This window comes from Ammodytes marinus, assembly GCF_949987685.1.
Source record: "Ammodytes marinus genome assembly, chromosome: 16".
Lineage (NCBI taxonomy): Eukaryota > Metazoa > Chordata > Actinopteri > Uranoscopiformes > Ammodytidae > Ammodytes > Ammodytes marinus.
This window is the reverse complement of record NC_137220.1, coordinates 27,082,216-27,102,808: the sequence shown is the minus strand read 5'-3', so window position 1 is coordinate 27,102,808 and position 20,593 is coordinate 27,082,216. Positions and strand designations below refer to the sequence as shown.

The 20,593-nt window shown below is 44.3% G+C and overlaps 1 protein-coding gene across 1 annotated transcript; it reads right to left on the bottom strand.

Moving 5' to 3' along the window:
* Positions 1-4,241: 4,241 nt before the first annotated feature.
* LOC307263598 (cdc42 effector protein 4-like) lies at positions 4,242-18,151 on the bottom strand. The gene is made up of 2 exons (XM_080044788.1): positions 18,062-18,151; positions 4,242-6,395 (listed from the first exon to the last, which is right to left on the bottom strand). The coding sequence occupies exon 2, from the start codon at positions 6,243-6,245 to the stop codon at positions 5,205-5,207; it is 1,041 nt and encodes a 346-aa protein (XP_079900914.1). The 5' UTR covers positions 6,246-6,395; positions 18,062-18,151; the 3' UTR covers positions 4,242-5,204.
* Positions 18,152-20,593: the final 2,442 nt, after the last annotated feature.

Here is a 20,593-nt window from a genome sequence, read left to right as displayed (position 1 = left end):
GTGTGTGTGTGTGTGTCTGTGTGTGTGTGCTGATACAGAGATATGAGAAATATCAGTTTACAACCCCAGCGTCAAAGCAGACTTTTTTGTACTGACACACCCATCATCAGATGTGAGCCTCACACAACCACTAGATGGCAGTAGATGACTAGATTTGGTTTGCTACTTGTTACTGGGCGATGTCATTCAGTGAAAAAGAACAAGACCGTTTTGAAAGAAAAGCTCAAGTGGTGACCTTGTAAGATTGACCCTGCGTTCCAATTCACATACTCTTTCTCTTTACTACACTACATACTTAAGTACAGAAGAGTTTTAGGGCCACAGGAGAGATAACAAAATCAGATAAGGAAGATTTTTTTTTCATTATGTCGAGAAATGTCAAGAATAAAGACGAATACTACAAAATGCTATTGGAGTTAGTGGGGCATATATGTATTTTCAGCATACTACAATTGACGTGCACGTATTGGGACGTCCTAAATCTTTTTCTGGCATACTAAATAGTATGGAAGTATGGTAACTGGAACGCAGGGTGAGTCTTTCCTTCTAAAAAAAATATATAAAAAAAGTAAAAAACCTATCAATCTCTATAAAGAATAAGGATTTTAATACAGACAGAGAAAAGTAGGATCAATACCCTCACTGGCTGGTATTGAACTCAAGAATCAATATAAATGGTCTGTGTTTACCACGAGTGCAGTAATGACTTTCTCTAGCTCTCCGGCACATTGGCCGCTGGTATAATGTGAGAGTGGAGTGGAGATTAAACTTCCCACAAAGTGGAGATTAAAAGGGGCCGTTGGTGATGCTGGTGCTATGGTATAGGCCTATACCAGAAAAGCAGGGTGGTAGGATGGCCTAGAGGAAAAGGTGGGCGACCAGTAACCATGAGGTCGCTGGTTTCGATCCCCGGCATCGGACAGGAGGGTGTTAGTTGTAAAACTAGCAGAGGCTGGTATTATGTCTATGGTGCCCGCCATCTCTACCATTGTGTCCTTGAGCAAGACACTTAACCCCAAACTGCTCCAGGGGCACTGTACTATGGCTGACCCTGCGCTTTGACCCCCTCCGAAGTGTGGTAACTTGAGAGTGGAGATGCGAAAAGACAAATTTCAATGTATCCAACCATTGACTAATAAAGTAACTTAACTTAAGACTGTTTTCAGAATGCACTTTTAATGTGGACTGGGAAGCAGCTGCTGGCTGACACCTTGAAACTGTCTAACAGCGATTGCTAACACCACAAGAGTGCACTGAACTTTGACCGAGCTGCCAAGGGGTTCAGTGGCTTGTGCAAAAAAGCCAAAGCAAAGCCATGTCTGTCAGCTCCAAAGTGACCAAACACTTCTGACTGAACCCATGATGAGTCTCAGGTCAGCACCAGACTCATCCATCCTCCAATCAGCCAAGTCTTATACACTGCCTGGCTAAAACACAAAACACACACTCAAATATCTTGTTGGATAGCTTTGATCAAGGCACATATTTGCCACAGTGGCGATTTAGGGGCCATAATTATACATATCACATGCCATTCATTAAGGTTTGCGATGGTCACCCCACTCTGCAGGTCTGTGTCCCACCTTGGCCACCCCAGTCAATGTGCTGGAAAACGCCACTGGTTCACCGTAACACATTTTCATAAACTTTATTGGTTGCTTAGAACCTAGACCTGACCAACTGAAACAACCCCAGATCCTACTGTACACTGCCACACAGGCTTGTACAGTAGGCACTAGGCATGATGGGAGCATCACTTCATCCACCTCTCTTCTTACCCTGATGCACCCATCACTCTGGAACAGGGTCAATCTGGTCTCATCAGACCACACAACCTTTTTCCATTGCTCCAGAGTCCAATCTGTATGCTCCCTGGCATATTGAAGCATTTTATCCTGATAAGCCCCACTGATAAGTGGTTTTCTTAAGGCTACACATCTGCATAGTCCATATCCCTTATGTTCTCTTTGCATTGTGCGTGTGGAAATGCTCTTACTTTCACTATTAAACATAGCCGGGAGTTCTACTGTCGATATTTAACATTTTGATTCAAATAATTGTATTTTTTTTAGTGATCTCCATCATGATCATTAAATATTTCTTTCAGACCACATTTCTTCCTCAAAAATGACGGTTCACCATTATCTATCCAGGTTTTAATAATGTGTTGGACAGTTCTTAACCTGATTTTAGTAGTTTCATCTTCTCCTGAGTAGCTTTCTTTGTTTTATGCAGGCCAATAATTTCACCCGTCTAAAACGGAGTTAATTGTTTTTTGCAAAACCACAGAATAAATAAAAAGCTATTCACTGCATCCGTTAGGGTTAAATAACTTGTTGCCAACTGAAACATATTAATCACAGCAGTTTTACACAGATGGAGGGCTCGTGCCTAATTGCCTAGTAAAATCCAGGTGGCTACTTTCTGTTTTTGCCGGGCAGTGTGGTTGCCATTGTACAGGCCTCTTCACTAGAAGGCATGAGACGGCAGGGCATGAGACCAAAAGGCTCCGAGCAGCAGCAACACTCTTGAATCAGCCGGGCGAGTAGAATTACCTGTCATGGCTGTTTATGAATGCAGCCCTCCCATAATGATAAACCTTTTCGCCCTCCATCCATCTTTCACACTCCCTCACGTATATCTGCTCTGATGGGAATATATGGCTGTGTTATGGGGCTATGAGAACTATTTTTAAAACTATTTTTGATCTCTTTCTCTCTCTCACATACACACACATTAACTCATCACATCATTATAAGCTTGTGTTGCTAATACTTAAGAGACATCTCCAACTAGGCCTCAATTGCTTCCTTCCTCTTCAGGGAGAACCAAACGGATAGTGACAGGAAACAGAGAGGCCACTCAAGGAATTCCTTTCTTAACGCTGCTGATTGAGTAGCATTTGTTTTTCTACTGCTGATGCACTGAGATGAAATGGCAATAAAAAGCAGTAGAATAGCAGATGTTCAGGATTTATTTTTATTTAAAAATATAGGTTATTTTTGGGATAATACAGAAAAAAAGGCCGTAAATATACAGTGAAGAAGTAAGGCCTTACCATACATTATACAAGGAGGGCAACACAGACAGCTTCCCCATTTGCACAAACGTGTTAACCCCTAGGAAATGTACCTGAATATATTATGTAGTGTTTGGAATATATAAAAATCCAGTTATGCAAATGTATTCTCACTTTTTTTTTGCCTGCATGACATGACAACTTCAGGCACTCTTTATTTTATTCATTTTCAAACTTACAAGCTGAAACAGTTATTACCCATACAGAGAATGGGGTGATGGATAGATTCGACAGGCTTTCTCCACCCAAACGTGAACTTCACAACTAAAATGATTTTTTTTGGGGCGAGAATATTGAGATTTGGCACACATGTCAGTATGAGTTAAGGCAGAGGAAATCAATCAGCGCAACAGAGCCCCGATTCTTCTGGCCGCGGCTTTTAATGATGCAAGAGATACAGTGAAGCTGCAATGACTATACGCAACTTGCATAAAAATAGCTCTCCTTTCTCAATGCTCTTGCATCTATTGCCACGCCCGTGTCTTTCTTTTGTCACCCGCTCTTCCAACAAACATTAACACAAACATAGAAAAGTATTGTTTCCCCCCAAAGACACTAAAACCAATAACAACAGGTAGTAACCAAATACTGATAGTGTCTGGTTTAATTATGCCTGCTGATGCTTTGCTTTTCCAATTATACTGTACATACCCCAAAGCCATTGTTATGAGTAGTGGTGGGATCTGTTGTATGCAGTAAGGACTAATGAGGATCAACATCTTTTTTTCCACAGCTCAGTTGCACAAACTGCAAGCTGCTCGGATCTACCAACATCAAGGAAGGAAGTGGTTTAACAAACTCGTTGCAGTTTAGAATTGAAATGACGATCAGAAGAGTAGCCATTTTCTTGTCAGTTCAAGTGAACGTATAAAAGCGTCATCGTCATGACGGCTTCAGGGTGGAAAGAAAATAATTATTTGGTCAGTGGGGAAAAGAGAATAAATTCTCTGTAAAAGAGATTCACAGAGAATCAACAAACAGTGTACAGTCCCCCCTCCCATTGTGCCACACACACACACACACACACACACACACACACACACACACACACACACACACACACACACACACACACACACACACACACACACACACACACACACACACACACACACACACACACACACACACACACACACACACACACACACACACTCGTCCTCACACCTCTGCTTTCCTGTTGTAACACCATGCTTTACAGTTAACCCACACTCATGTATCACCATTCGCTTTACAACCCTGCTTTTCCTCAAAATCTACACTGAGGCTAAGCCTGTGTGGCACTCACACTGAATCAAAACAGAAAAGGAATTTTGGTTTGGGGCTTTGTGGTCCGGTTTCCAGCTTTTTACTGCAGGAAATGGCAGCACTTTGAGCAGCGTCGCAAGGACCACCGAGTTACATAAGAGAGAAAACTCAAGACAGATCCTATGGCACTTTGCTATAATGTTGTCAGATGGAATGGAGACTCAGGGCTCTCCCGTGTGCCAAACACGGCCCCCTTTATTGTGACAAGAAACCTACCAGTGATCCTGTGGGTGACAGAGGCCTATTGTGTTCAGCCCAGGCTTCTTGATGTGCCACAGACAGAAGAGCGACATAGCACGAGAGAGAGAGAGAGGCAACCCAATGAAAAAAAGCACATGTGACACGTCAAGTGAGTGTAAAAAGAGAGAGAGAAAGTGTGAACCAAGCTTTAGTTACGGAAAGTGTTTGTCCTACAAAAGTTTATTTTCTAACCCGTCTTCGCCCTGCTCACTTCTGGAATGTTCCATTTCTTTTTTTAAAGTGGCTGCTCTTCCATGTCAGTTCCCACAGTGTTCAGAAGGGAGAGAGGGAGTGACAGAAAGCAGAGGGTTACTGAGGCTCCCTGACAGATAGAGTTTGGAGCAGTCACTCTCTCCTCCTGCAGACCTACAAAGTCCTCCATCTCTCCTCACACACAGTCCTATTCCCACAGTAACCCTGACGATGACAACAGAGTCTTATTTCCATTCAAGTGCAAATCCACACAAACTGTCAAACTGACTCGCTAGCTTTTCGCATACAACTCGTTTCCATATCTCTGACCTATATATAAATATATATTTTCTCTTTATTTTTCCAGCAGGAGGCTTTTGGAATCTCATACGCGGATCTCGTCGTCTTCGTCATCCTCCAGGAAAGAGGAGAAATGGCCGTCCTCCCCTGGCGGGGCGCTGAAGGTGGCACTGTCCGTGTCTCCTGCGTAGGTCTGGCTGTGTGGCTTCTCATCCAGGGCAGCCGAGCCGGAGCTGGACATGGAGCAGCTGTCTAGATGTTGCAAGTGTTTGGGCTTGGTCTCGGGGGTGTACTCTGGGGTGTAGGGCCCTCCGTTCTCGGGCACCAGATCAATGGAGCTGCCTGGATGCACGGAGGCCTCCAGCACTTCCTCCTCTGCTTCCATTTCCTCCTCCAAATCCACATCTTCTTTCCTCTCGGCGCTGTCTTCTTCCTCTCCGTGGTTGCTGAGCGGCGGCGAGGCCCGGCCCTCGCTGCCCTTGCCCTCCTCGTAACCGAGATCGTCCTCCTCCTTCTCCATCACCCCCAAGATGTCCCCAAGCATGGACGGCCCCAGGTCCAAGTGAAAAGACATGACCGACTCGGCGCGCTTCATGGCACCTCCGTAGTGGTGGTGGGGGGAGCACTCTGGAAGCTCCGTCAGCTCCCCGAAACTCCGCTCGTCCAGTTCCAGGAAGTGAGTAGCGGCCGCTCCTCTTCCGTCCACCTCCCCGAGCAGTTTCAACGGGCTGGAGGACAAGCTCTTGGCCACCATACCGTCCCCTGTGTCTTGGTCGTTGAGGAAGGGCAGAGACATGGCGTTCTTCACGTAGGTAGGTGAGCCGCAGGCAGAGACCACCTGCTGGTCCACTCTGGTGACAGACTGGGAGCGCTTGCTGCTCCTGAAGGTGCGGGACAGGAGGCCTGGGCGGGGGGAGCTGGGGTAGGAGATGGACTCAGGTGGAGGTGCTTCCCCCGACCGGGAGCTGAGGAAGGAGGTGTCCCCGAAGGCGTCTCCGCTGCGGCCCACGTGCATGGTGTGGCGGAAGTCGCCCAGCGGAGCACTGATCATCTCCCGGGTCAGGTCCATCCGGGAGCGCCGCTTGGTCTGCGAGGAGCCAGACACTAGTTGTTTAAGGATTGGCATGGTGTGGCTGGGAGGGGGGAGGGGGGGATGCACAAAGCAGGTAGTCAAAAGATGCAGTCAGGTTCAGAGAGTTTCCAGATGTTGTTTTGAATCCTTGTTAAGGTATTGGATTGTATATTGGCCCTCTTTAATTGCAGTCAGCCTGGGAACCTGAAAGAATAAAGAAACTTGAATTATTTATACAGAATGAATTGATTTAATGTAACTCAGCTGATCATACAATCTTTAAATGACAATCTCGAGTAAATAACATCTGTTAAAATGGAATGCACAATTATAAAAGAGACCTGAAACCAAATGAAGCCACTTAACCACACAGAAAACATGCTCTGTAGCATCACCACTGTACACTATTCACATGTGGCTGTTTAAACCCATCAAGTTATCGAAAACATTACTAGGAATTTCAAATGTTCCATTAATTAAAATAGCTGTAACTATCAATTATGCTACTTCATAATGATAAGCAGCAGACTACAAACATCCCAGAGATGACCTCTGAAAGGCAGTGCGTACAAGATAAAAAGCAGATGAGGAACACCACAGCACTCCTGCTTTAAAACTGCATTGCAAAACACCCACCACAGAGTTGGAGAGAAACAGTTCATCCCCGCTGCCAGAGATTTTCTGGTGCCAATCTCAACTTTGACCACAGCGTACTATATGACCAAAAAACTGATCTTTCTAGCCAAGAGAAAATAAATAATCAATTAACACAAGCATCAGGGAACAATAACACTCCTCTCCTCTCAACTGTGTTAGCGCTTCAGCACACTCAGGAGCACTTTGACAAATGGATTTGAAATGAGAAACAGCTATCTTCCCCCCCTAACAGGGTTTAAGCTCCGGGGTAAATTGTGACAGTTGAAAGGTGTTTCTGCATTACGGAAACATGCAGCCCCAGACAGAGGAAGTCTCACCACAGGCTGCGTGCCAGTCACTGCCGCTTCCTTCAGTTACCACACTACTGGAGGACAGGAGAGGCTTGTCTCATTAGTGATACAACAACATACTAAATCACTCGTAAAAAAAAAAAACAATGCCATGGTGGTCTAGAAAACGATGTGCAAGCAGTTTCTACAGACATCACACACACACACACACGCACACACACACACACACACACACACACACACACACACACGCACACACGCACCCCTGAGGTTGGAAAGTCTATGGTAACAGCGGGCTTCAAGGAAATGCTTACTTTGCCGTTTTAAAGGTGCACCTCCCTGGTTTGCACATAGCACCCTTTTCTGTGTTTACTCGCTCTGACACAGGGACCATGATGGAAACAGTCAGCGACTTAACCTTGACTTTGGCTTTTTCTACAGGCAAGCCTTGAAAGGAGCTTGAGGTCAGAGAGGTGTTTTGGGCCATGACTCCTCCCCCCTCTATGCCAGCTGAGCCTCGGCTCCTCTTCCTGTTTAAGCGTTCACCTGCCTCCGTTTCCATGGAAACACCCTCCCGCATGCAAAGCTAAAGCATTTCCTGTCAGCGGCTGCAGCAGGCTTCAGGCTTCATGCGAGCAAAGCATGCAACACATGGCCTCCTTCTGTGTCAACTCCAGCCCCGTTTAACCCCATGTCTGCCATGTTATCAATCTGTCGCTCCTTCCATTTTGGTGTGTATCTTCATCGGAATAAATGCTCCAGTGCCAAAGAAACATATACATGCAGCATAGGCCTATATTATATATTCAGAATGTTTGCGCTTAGACCCAAATACTTTACACAAACCTCCAAATATTTGTATGCCAAAACACACAAGCAGAGACCCTTTTTTGTCTGTTATTTGATGAAATAATGAGGAGAAAAAAAATTCATGCCCAGCCTCAGAACTAAATGTTTGGTGACACTTTACAATAAGGGTACATTAACTGTTACTTAATGCTTAGTTCATGCTTAAGTAGCATCAACAAAGCAATAACTAACCGTTTATAACGGCTAATTTAATGTTTAATATGCATTAACTAAGCATTTACTAACAAGTATGCTAAGTAAATGCTTAACTAAGCATTAGTTAACTAAGCATTAAGAAGTGTTCATTCTTAAGCAATCATTGACTAATCAATGAATAACTAAGCATCAACAGTTACTTAATGCTTAATAAGCATTAGCTAACCGTTAATAGCATCAAGTTCATTAATGAACCCTAATTGTAAAGTGTTACCAAATGTTTTTTTTTCCTGACAAGTTGCTTCTGGGTGACATACAGACGATAAACAAACAGAAAACAGCAGATGAAACAAGGGGAGATGGATAGGACCAGCCCCCTCTCTCCCCCAGGCCAGGATCAAGCTGAAAAGCTCTATGGAGCCCAATGCAGAGACACAGGCTTCTCCATCAGCTCAATCTGAATCTCATCAAATCCAGGAAGCTCCGCAGCAGCGCAGGCCTTTAGCAGTTCAGTCCAAGCCCTTTCACAGCCCTGCTATATATTTATAGCTCTGTGCATCTTTGCGTAAGTGTGCGGGCATGCACGTTTGGTGGGCGTACACGTGAATGAAGGAAAGTAGGAAAGGGCCTGAGAAGGAAGCAGTTAGCGTGGGAACTGCGGGGTCGCGGTGAGGGGGGATTGACTTTATAAACAGACTTGTACAATCCACAACACTGAGGCTCTGGATGCAGCACAGACACAGAGTGTAGAACGTGAGGAACAGACACCACGGGCAAACAGAACACATCTGCATCATATCATCTTTGACAGTGAAATGGGAAACCTTTTACAAGCCCTGCACACACACACACACACACACACACACACACACACACACACACACACACACACACACACACACACACACACACACACACACACACACACACACACACACACACACACACACACACACACACACACACACACACACACACACACACACACACACACACACACACACACACACACACACACACACACACACACACACACACACACACACACACACACACACACACACACACACACTCCTTTGACACTACATAACCTGAGACCTTTGAATGATATGAGATTTATTTTCAAAGAAGGCTGACCGGGTCTTGATGTGGTATTTCTCAGCTGCTGAGTAAAAAGCAGCAGTAAGTGACTGCACGCATACACACTGTGATAAACTTGAGTCCACTGGTGGTAACATTTCCCAACACATTTTCATGTTCCTCATCTTTTTTCACATCTGTTTGGGTAAAATGCTTTTCCAACCCATTTCCCCCCCCCCCCCAAAGTATTTATGTCATGGGAATGTAGTAGTATTAGCTCTGTTTATAGATCACATAACTCAATTAACAATATAAATACATAGCATGGGTCTGAGAAGGGGCTACGAAATCTGCTTGAATACCATATGGTTATAGCTACTACTTTGTGGGGAATAAAAACACACACCTAATTCCTATGGGGGGGGTGGAGGGGGAAGGCTCAGAAATAGCATAGGTTTAGGAAGTGGACAGAAATTGTATGGTTTACTGCAGAAGGCTGAAAAGGGAGGAAGCACTTCACCAGCTGGTGTGCTGAGTGTATATTCACCTGGGACAAGTTTGAATCTGAAAAAGGAAAAGCTGCGGCCATTTCCTATCGCAGAAGAAGAAAATACGCTAGATAAGAGGAAGTACACACACACACACACAGATTTGTGTTTAGGAGGAACATAACATTTCACTTGGTGTTAATTCTTCTCTCACACTAGCCCGGTCAACACCAATAAACAACAGATTGCTCACTCACTGACTCTCAAACCTGATTAATGGTCCATTGGCGTAATTGAGTATTGACGCATCTTCTTTTAGTTTAATTCGTCCGGTGTGTATTCCACTGTCTGACATCGGGGGGGGGGGGGGGGGGGGGGGGGGGAGCTGGCTGCTCATGTGATTGCGGGGCACTCTGTCTGCCCTCATTCAAAGTCACTGACCTGGATGGACGGCTCCATGACCCGAGGGTGAAGTGACATTAGTAGTTGGGAAGCCACATGCACCCCAATGTGTGTGAAATACTGAGACTGAAATAGTTTGGTACGGTACCTCAGCCCCATGTACTGACATCTGAAACCCCTCTGATGATCAAACCATTTGCAAACATCCCATTTGTTAGTGAAGACTCCTTTTCGGTCCCATGTGTCCGAGTGCAAGACAAGCAAGAGGTATACAGCTGCGCCGCAATAAGCTAGTGCACACACACACACACACACTCGCACACAATCACTCTTTCATTCTCTCACTGACACATACACCCACGTTCCGGTAATTAAGCAGACAAATGGCCTTTACGAGATAGGTATCTGCCACGCAACTCAGTTAACAGGGCTTAATATCTCATTTAGGAAGGAGCAGCCCAAGGACAAACAGTGGAAATCACATTATCTCTCAATCACACAGACAGGGAACAGCAGACATCAAGCGGACGCTGCCCTTCCACATAAATAAAGCGACGAAAAAAACGACACTGGTCTAATGACGACAATGTACGAAAAAAAGAATTCCCCCTACTTAGACAAAACCACATTCAGCCGTTGCTTAAACGGGCACTCTGAGCGCCATGCCATTTGCCTGTGGTGTTTGTGGATTCAGATCAAGCTGTTGACCCACAGGGTACCCTGCCCCTGACCCAACACACATGTTTCATGCCATTCTCAACACGCATGTATATCCAATACAAGCGAGGAAGCCCAGGGGTCTTTTTGATCAAAATGTAAATCCTCCTCCTTGTTGTTTTTTTAAGCAAAAGTACTAAACACTGTTGATTCAGTTTGCTCAATGTAAGGATTTGCTGCGTTTTTCTGTTTTAAATTATTTAAAAAATAATTATTTATTTTGGGGGGGATAGCCAGATGAATTGATCATTTTAGGCTCCGAGAAACCGTGTTGGACATTTTATTGACAGAAAATCGAAAACGGAAATAATAATTTGCATCAACTCAATTGGGAAATGAGATGGACACAGAGACACAGCTTGAAGCCAAATCAAGTGTGCCTACCCGCCACATGTCGAAGTGTCCCTGGGCAAGACACTGAACCCCAAATTGCTCCCGATGGTTCAGAGGGCACCTTGCATGGCAGCTACTGCCATCATCGGTGTATGAGTGTGTGTATGAATGGGTGAATGTGGTAAGAAATGTAAAGCGCTTTGGGGCTGAGAAAAATCGTCTAGAAAGCGCTATATAAGTCAAGTCCATTTACCATTTACCAAGAATAGAAATAAAAACAGCTATATGCTAATACAGTTCGTCCAAAACAGCAAGAATAATAATGCCTCAGAGTAGAGACGGACAGTTTAGAAAAAAGCCTTTCTATGCGTTTGTACTGAAGACGGCGGAAGAACTCGCATATCAGCGTTTTAACCACTCATACCTAGCGAGCTGGTGTGAGGTGGCCTGCTATGCTAACGTCATGGCTCACACAGCAGGACATTCTGCCAGGTGAAGATCAAAGCAAGGCAGATCTGTATAGAACCTTCCTGCCAAACTAACTTAAAAGTAAAAAATGATGCCTGTAGGCTTTTGTATTGGCATTCATATAGCAGCAGGTATCAACGTCTGTGGCTATACTAAGGGGCACTTTACACGGCCACGCAAAACGGTGCATACGCAGAAAAATTTCTGCGGTTGCACTATATCATTTACAGGAAAACAGCAAACGCAAACGCAAACGCAGGCATGAACCGCAGATTTTTGAGATCACCTCCGAGGGAGGATTTTTTGGAAAACTTAACGGTTTTGGTTTCCTGTAAACACCGAAACCATTTCCCCTGATAACGCTGACGTCACGGCTCCACCCTCACACATGCGCATTGCGTTTGGATATAAATAGGCATGCGCCGTCTTTGTAGGTCCACGTGCGCCAGTTGGAAAACAACAACAACAATGGCGGATCACCGAGCTGTATTCGTTGTGCTCATGGACGTTGTGCTGTTGCTGATGCATTTGTTATCGTACCACCAATCGCTCCTACAAGCAAATAGGGAAAGAGTTGTGCTCTGCCTGTTTTTCTAGCTAAATAAACGTGTGTCACTTCTATATGCCAGGGACACGGCTCTACATTAAAAAAACACTATCAGCGTGCAGCGGTTAAGTTAGGCTACTGTTCAACAAAAGGAGCATTAAGGCTACGGCTTCACAGTAAAAGCATTTCACTGGCTAAACATTCATAGCATTTCGCTGGACACACGTGAGTTGACTTTTATTTTGAAGTACGCCTAACAGGAAAATATCCGCTCACGAAGCCCCTTCACTATCAGCAAGTCTGCTGTTTTTCCGAGTTCAATGCGGTGAAATAAGAGGACAGAAAGCTTGTCTTTTACAATATTTGTAACCCCAAGCTTACACCAACCGCTTTATGAACGTTAGTGGCATTAATTTTCGGTTACAGTAAGGTTTTATGCATCAAATTGTACCGGAAGAGCTATCTACTAGGCTGTGTCACCGCTGACTATTGGCTTGGCATGGCTGCTACTTCAGCGATTTCGGCCCGTTTCCTCTGAAAACTTTGTGTACGGTTGAAGATGTCAGATAAATTGTGTCTGAACGGGTTTTTTTTTTTTAAACCAAAAACGGGAAAACTCACGTTTTCACCGTGTAAAGTGCCCCTTAGATCAGCGAGTGGAATTATTCTAAATTCTAATGATCTAAACAACTAAACAAGTCTGTTAATTCCACATAATCCAAGTGGCGCGGTAGCTGCATTAAACTAAAATGGAGTCAACATTAAAAAGGTGGAGTCAGGTGTGAACAAAGGGTATGTAAATAAAGGGGGCCCACCTTAGTCTAGGCTGTGTATTGACACTGGATTTTCTTGCAGCGCACACAGTACGGACAGGTACCAGATCTTGAAGATATATTCACTCCAGAATCGAGAACCACTTAAAACTGTCCATAAAAAAAGTCCCTATTGGTTCCATAAGCAGATGAGAAAAGCCAGCGGGAAAGGCACAGAAAGTGATGGAGAGAGGATGACCGGGACAGAGCAAGAGACACTATAGCTTTTAAAAAAGGGCCCCGACAGCCACTGAAATGGTTCGTGGCAGCGAATAGGCCTGCAGCTATGTCGTCTGGACGTGTAACAAGCTGACCTCCGATACCCGATGAGAGAAGAGGACTCTTTCACATTAACAGCCTCCAGACACAACGCTCCATCTCTTTCTCTCTGTCCTCTGCTTTGACCAAACCGACCGGCTTTTATTACAGACGCACAAACAGAGGATGAGGGACAAGAATGCCGTACTCTACTTCAACCCGTTCAACAATGGAAAGTATGCTGTGGGCTTAACAAGACAGGAATCTTTTTTTTTTCTTTTTTTCATGGCTTTGGAATCTAGATACAATGCCTATTTATAGTCCTACACAAAACAATAGTGTATTATTCCCACTCTGCACTATTGGCTCTGTGATCTGAAAAAAGTTACAAACATGCAATAGAAACTGCGGCCAATATTTGGCTGTACAATCTCAATCTCAATACAAAAAGGCAGGGTGGTGGGAAAACTGGCAACCACTCCTTCATCCGGAAGGGTCTTAACTTGGTCAGAGAGAATGGAGGAGAACGCAAGTTGACATGGCTGTTATAATAAACACAAGAGCATTCCAGAAATAAGGGCCCTAACTTTACTTTGAATGCTTTTCGGTAATGAGACGTAGTAAGAACCCTTTACCCTGGACTTTTCACTTTTTTCAGCCCAGCTGGACTCATGAGGTCAATGACCAGCCCCTAGCTCCTCATTATCTGTTCTTCAGAGCGCTCTTAAAACTGCGCATGCCCAAAGATTTTTTGCAAGGAATGTGACAACAGATTTCCACTAAGATAAGTCGAAGTCACTAGCAACCTAAATGCAAGTAATTCTACCTCTGCTTCTCAAACATTTTATGTAGACAATCTTTGTTTAAAAGAGGCCATATTTAAATGGTACAACTTATCCCATGATCTACATTGTGCACTGTGTCTTTGCACTACTGTCGTGGGTTGCATTGTTGAAAGACATTAACAACCCCTGCTGCTGCTGTAATGGTTGAGTAAATGACAAATCAACCCCCTGGAATCTTACAATCATGGCCACACACGACGGAAGCGCTTCACTGAGAGAAACATGCTGCTGTCGTGTTAGGCGGAAACGTCCGGAGGAAGGGCCTTATTGAGAAAATATGTCTCCGGAAATCGACTGCGCCTGCCCTTTCCTGACCACTGGTAATGTCAACAAGGCTGTCCTCCCATCACGCTGCATGACTGATGGGCTGAGCAATCAAACACAGCGATATATCTCCATCCACACAGTATTAATACGTTCACACAGAGAGCGTGTGGGCCAAATGGTAAATGGACTTGACTTATATAGCGCCTTCTAGCCGATTTTCTCAGCCCCAAAGTGCTTTACATATCTTACCACATTCACCCATTCATAAACACACTCATACACCGATGGCAGTAGCTGCCATGCAAGGCGCTCTCTGAACCATCGGGAGCAATTTGGGGTTCAGTGTCTTGCTCAGGGACACTTCGACATGTGGCGGGGAGACGGGGGATCGAACCTCCGACCCTGCACTCCAGAGGCGATCTCCCAACCCACTTCGCCACTGCCGCCGGCCAATGCTGAGACTGTGTGTGTGTTCAACCACACTAGCCCCGAATGTAACAATGTATCGCTACACGGAGCGCCTCAGGGTTATGTAGCTCAGTGGGTACGGGGACCCGCAACTGCAGGGTCGGTGTTTCAATCCCCCGTCTCCCCACCACATGTCCAAGTGTCCCTGAACAAGACACTGAACCCTTAATTGCTCACGATAGTTAGAGTGCACCCTGAGCGGTAGCTGCTGCTGCTATCGCTGTATGTGTGGTACAGTTGTAAGTCGCTCTGGATAAAAGTGTCTGCTAAATGACATGTAATATAATATAATATAATGTAATGTCTAGGCAGCGGCTCTTCTCCACAGCAGACAGCAGCATGCACAGCTGATAAGGCCCATGTCCAGGTGTGTCTGTATCATCACTCACGACCTGACTGACCCACATTCTGGACAGACGGGCCAGGTATATATGCCCTAGGAGATTGAAGAGAACAAGCTAGGTCACATTTGGAAACCCCCTTGCGTTGAAGCCAGTGCTCCTCAATGGAAAGAATGCTAGGGGGAATTATGGGACGGTGAGCATTTTGCTTCAAAGTGAAAGAGTATTGCCGTAATTATAGGTTTAGAGCAGCAGCAACGCAACAACATTCACAGGGATGCAACAGAAGAAGCAGCTATCAAACAGTGGAAGGCTCCTTTGTGTAAAGAGTTTTTTTTTTAAGTTTATTTCGATAATACAGGAAACGGCTCGACTTGTGTGCGGCAACAGTGTCACTCCTAAGTGGATAATAAGTGCACTGTGATTGGGTTCTGTTGTTTCAGATATCAGCTAGTATGGAGTAATACAAATCAAATGAGCTAGTGAAGGAAGTCTCAGAAAAGGGACAATAAATGACGTTATAGTCAAAAAACACAACAGACTTCTGGTCAGGCAATCCAATATTTACAGACAAGGAAACAGGATGGTTAGAAAAGAATAAACATTTCCCCCCTCCGGCTCATAGTACCAACCCCAGCCTACGGAGCCAGTCACAATGCACCATACTGGATACCACCCAGAAAACAATGTCACACAAAACACAAAGACAAAGGAACAAACACAGCATTCACACACTGTCCTACGAGTTCCCCTTAGAATTTAATGTTGGGACAACGAGGTTATAAAAAAAAAGGTTGGGTTGGGTGGCAGCCGTACTAAATGAACTGTTGGCCTTATGTCATCAGTCAAACCATATCCATACATGATGTGCAGAGAGAAAGTTTACAACATGTGCAGCCCTGTGGTAGAGACTAACAAACAACATCCCAACATGTTACACATGCTAACCATCTTTCAAAAAAGGACCCGTCACGTCCCCTATAATAATCTAATAGTTCACCATCCTCGGAGGCATTTCAGGGAGAAAAAAAACTGTTTATATTGGTATTTCCTGGAATGTGAAGAGGCTGGACAGGACACACACACATTGCCCCGAGAGAGCACACACACACACAAACCTGCAGACATGTTCAAACACGGACTTTATACTCACTGGCCACATCTAGCACACTAAAAAAAGTGCACTTCAGCACCTCTACCACACACACACACACACACACACAGAGAATGATCAGATGCTGACTATTTCCGAAGATGAAAGTGAGGAGCACAAAGTCAATGCAGAGCAGGTAGTGTGTCCTGGGCAGTGAGCCAGCAAACCCTGTCTGCAGTGCACAGTAAACGGAGGAGCGCTTGGCACGGAATCCAACACCACTACACAGAGGAGGAATAACTTTCACCTTCAGGCTCTAAGCACTAGCCTCCTGCAGGCAATTAAGATGCTTTGTAATTGAAGAATCCCTAAGAAAGTACGGGGTAGCAGAACCTGTGCAGACTGGTTAAAAAAGGTGTCACCTTGGTCTAAAAAAAGGCCTTTCAGATGCCTTGTGTTGCTGGGAAAGTAAACAGGCCAAGCCTACATCATATACTAGCATACATCTTTGGTGTTGAAGGTTGCTTTGTCAACCTAAACCCATCACAGCGCCCGGGGCAGATCAAGTTGACATCTCACAAAGCCCTGTCTGGGTTTTTTTCTGTTGATAAAGACGGGTCAAATGTCACATTTAAAAACATACGGAAAACAAGCCAGCCAGTTAGCCACACAAGCAGAGACCTCTGATAAACATCATGCCGTCAAACTACTGCTGAGGAGTTCTTATCGGTGTGATGGACGTGGCCAGACAGCCCATCACACAATTCATTTCCGTCATTAAAACGCTCATAAGACGCCATCACATCAGCCCAACAGGACTGGCACATCATCAGGTTGTGGGATATCTGGGTAATCAATTGGATAAACATCACAGGCGTGCACTGCATGCTGGGGGCAGAACGTGCACAATGTGGGATTCTTTTTTTGTTTAGTCATCTTATCTGGTGAACACAAGAAAATGTGACAACGCGAGTAATGCCCCCCCCCCCCCCCCCAAAAAAAAAAAGACAATTCTGTCCCTTTTGAATACGTTTACTAAATATATCAGCAGGTTATTGAGAAACATGTGCAATTGTAAAATGTCACTACAGTCTTACCTTTTTGAATAGGCCTATAGGCTAAGGTAGCTCAACATGTTTTCTCCTTTGAGGCCTATTAGAGTTTTCCTCTCCTTCCTTTGAAGTAAAGCATACATAAAATAAATAAAACAAATATAATTCTAACCTCAAATAAATCCCAAATGAAAAAAATAATTTTAATAAATTACCTACTAAAAAATAATAACCAATTTCCTCCACAAACAACTGCTTCACCAAGTAACAATATCACATTTTTAAGGATGTATCTTACAGCACTTTAATCCATTCATGTATTTCTCACCGAGCAGAGATGCGACGTTACAATAATAAGCTTCTGGTTATGGGTGGGTCGATGGCAGGAGAACAATAAGTGGCTGCTGACCACAAAGAAGTCAGCTGCCTAGATCGCACCGTGCGCTCCACTTGGTAAAGCCGCACTAGCACACGCAGTAGCGCATAGCAGCACTAACACATGCAGAACGTTACATCTTATTTTAGTTTAGTGTAAATAAAACAAAATTAACCCCCACGCACTTACCGAGCATCCCATTCATAAAAGCCGGGCGCTGCCTCACTTCAAGGCCCCCAGCAAGCTTGACAATGGGGGCGCGTTCATCAATCGAAAAGGAGACGCAACAAAAAAAATACGCTCAGATCGGCTCTATGAAATCCAAAGGTCACTGTTGCACACGCGGCCCTCTATGTGTATTTTTTCTTTACCTTGATAGATAAATGTTACTGCTGCTGCTTGTCACCGCATCCTCACAAGCGGTGCTGCTGTTGCTGCTGCTGCTGCTGCTCCGAATCGCAATAAGTCACTACAATGCCTCCTGCCTCGTTGTGAACACGCCCTCCTTACATGGCTCCTTAAAGATACAGGCGGCCAGCATGGGGCCACTCCACACCGGGCTCAATCGGCTCAATCGCATTTCCTTTACTCGTAGAGGCGGGGCCCCACATGTCATAATGACACACCAGGAAATACATTACTTTTAAAAGCACCACTTCGAGGTGTACCAGTCTAATCTTTCTTTATAGGTCCATGGTACCAGTGGGCACTTGACATATAAATGAAACCAATCTATGCATTCAATGGTTATTTTCCTATATTTTATAATGTAGGTTACATTCAAGCCATCGTCAAATGTGTTGACACAAAGTTGATTGATCCTATCAGCATCACATAACTGTCTCTGTATTTCCCAGTATGGCAGCTTTTACAAACTGGTGTCTACAATACTGATGCAGGAGCTCAGAAAAATCCCAAGTAGGGGGGCCACAACATGTTTCAGTTGTTGATTTTATTGCTAAGAAGAAACCTGGAGGTACAGCAAAAATAATGAAATCCTTGCTCCGTAACCGAATGGCTTACCTCATGTAGATGCACCTACAGTATATTCTTGTTGTAATTACTCAGGGTAACACTTTACAATAAGGTACACAAAATTGTAGTACCTACTACATAGATATGTGTTACCTACTACATAGGTTTTTTTTTGGTGTGTTACCTACTACATAAGTTTGTTTTTGTGCTAGCTAACACATAGTTTTTTTTGTTGTGTTACCTACTACATAGGTTGTTTTGTGTGTGCTACCTAACACATGATTCACCATCCTGACTTATCTTAGGCTGCAGTTTAGAGAATGTGTTAGGTAGCACACAAAGAAAAACCCATGTAGTAGGTCACACCAAAAAAAGGGAAGATGTGCATTGCCATTATTTGTGATAATAACACCCAGGAGGTGCATTCAGTGTACCATAGACACCTTGCTTATTTGACTATTGAGCTACAAGGTATTCCTCCTACACCTTTAAGGACTATGTGGTTTGCAGTTTGTGGAACAGGAGAAGCTTATTCTCAGTGGGATTAAAGTATAGGTATGATGTTTAAAAATAGCTTTTCTGTATTTTTGGAAATCACATCTTGAAAATGGTGGTCTCATAATGTACACTTTGATGTCATATACTCAACAGCTGTCAGGGATGTCTCACATTCTGCCCATCAATGAAGAATTCTTTGAGTGAGACAGCTTTTTCAGTTTTTTTTCTTCTCCTTGTGTATTCCAAGTTGATCAGCTGCCCTGCTCTGTCAATGGCCACCCATCAGTATCTTGCTCGCGATGGAAACGAGGGAGGAAGTGCCCCAAAGCCGTGCATGCTCTCTGGAGAAAGGAATGTGTGAATGGTTGATCATTATTATTAAAGAGCACAGCCACTTTCCTCTAACACCTGGATACAATGACTATTCACCTTTGTCTTTTGTTAGCCGTTTGGTGTTATGTAGCCTATCTGTTCATGCTGTTTTGCCTTCCTGCATGGAGAGTGTCCATCACATAGACACTCAAAAGTCACTTCCTTTGTTTTTTTGGCAGTGTTCCCAATATGGTCTGATCCACCAGTTGATGGGAGCACAAAGCACAACCTTTATGATGAATGCAGTGGCCTTTATTTTCCACAATCATGGTTTTGTTCATATTTTGGATTTGTGTACTGTTTACTCAATGTTTCTCCATACGATGACTATGCAATCTCTCTCTAGGTTCCCAACACTGGTTTTTGAAAATACAACAAGTCTTCAGAACACTGCAATAACCCAGTTATGGGGAAACCTGCATTTAGCTTCTGGTCAGTAATCAAATTATTCTTCTGGCCCTGATCCGGTTGTGTTTAATAAACACAAATTGCACAAACAGTGCTCATAATTCTGCAATGAAAGATGTTCTTACTCCCAGCTGCTGCTGCTGTAGCATAACTACAACATCACCTCCTACTGTTGCACCTTTGTATATTGCACTGAAAGCGTTGACAGCTCAAGACAAGAGGATGCTTGTGAACGGGTTTCTCGGCAGCTTTCCTCATCCATTGCTAACTACTAGTTTTATCTGATGTTTTACATCTTTAAAACAAGTCTACTCACTCACTGTGGCATTGTACCATCTGTGTGTTCACCACCTGCTTCCAGTCAAGCTCACAGAGTCAGATGTTGTGGTTGCCTCCCGATTGTAAAAACCAGACTGCTTTTAGCCTTCCAGAACATGCAGTTTGTGGAATACTGCCAATGACTCACAGTGTTAGCAATCCCGTGTTGTGTATTTTCAAGAGCCTGTCGTGATGTAATGATTTCTATCTTCAGTGCAGAGAGGAATCCTGGAATTGATATGGCTGCTCAAATGTTGCTGACACATGGTCAATCTTATGTTGTTCTATATCATCTGAAAAATAAGGTCAGGCTTCCCTGTTTGCCCAATAAA

What these genes read in the sequence shown, in the direction of transcription:
- LOC307263598 (XM_080044788.1), bottom strand. Translation starts at nt 6,245, where the DNA reads ATGCCAATCCTTAAACAACTAGTGTCTGGCTCCTCGCAGACCAAGCGG.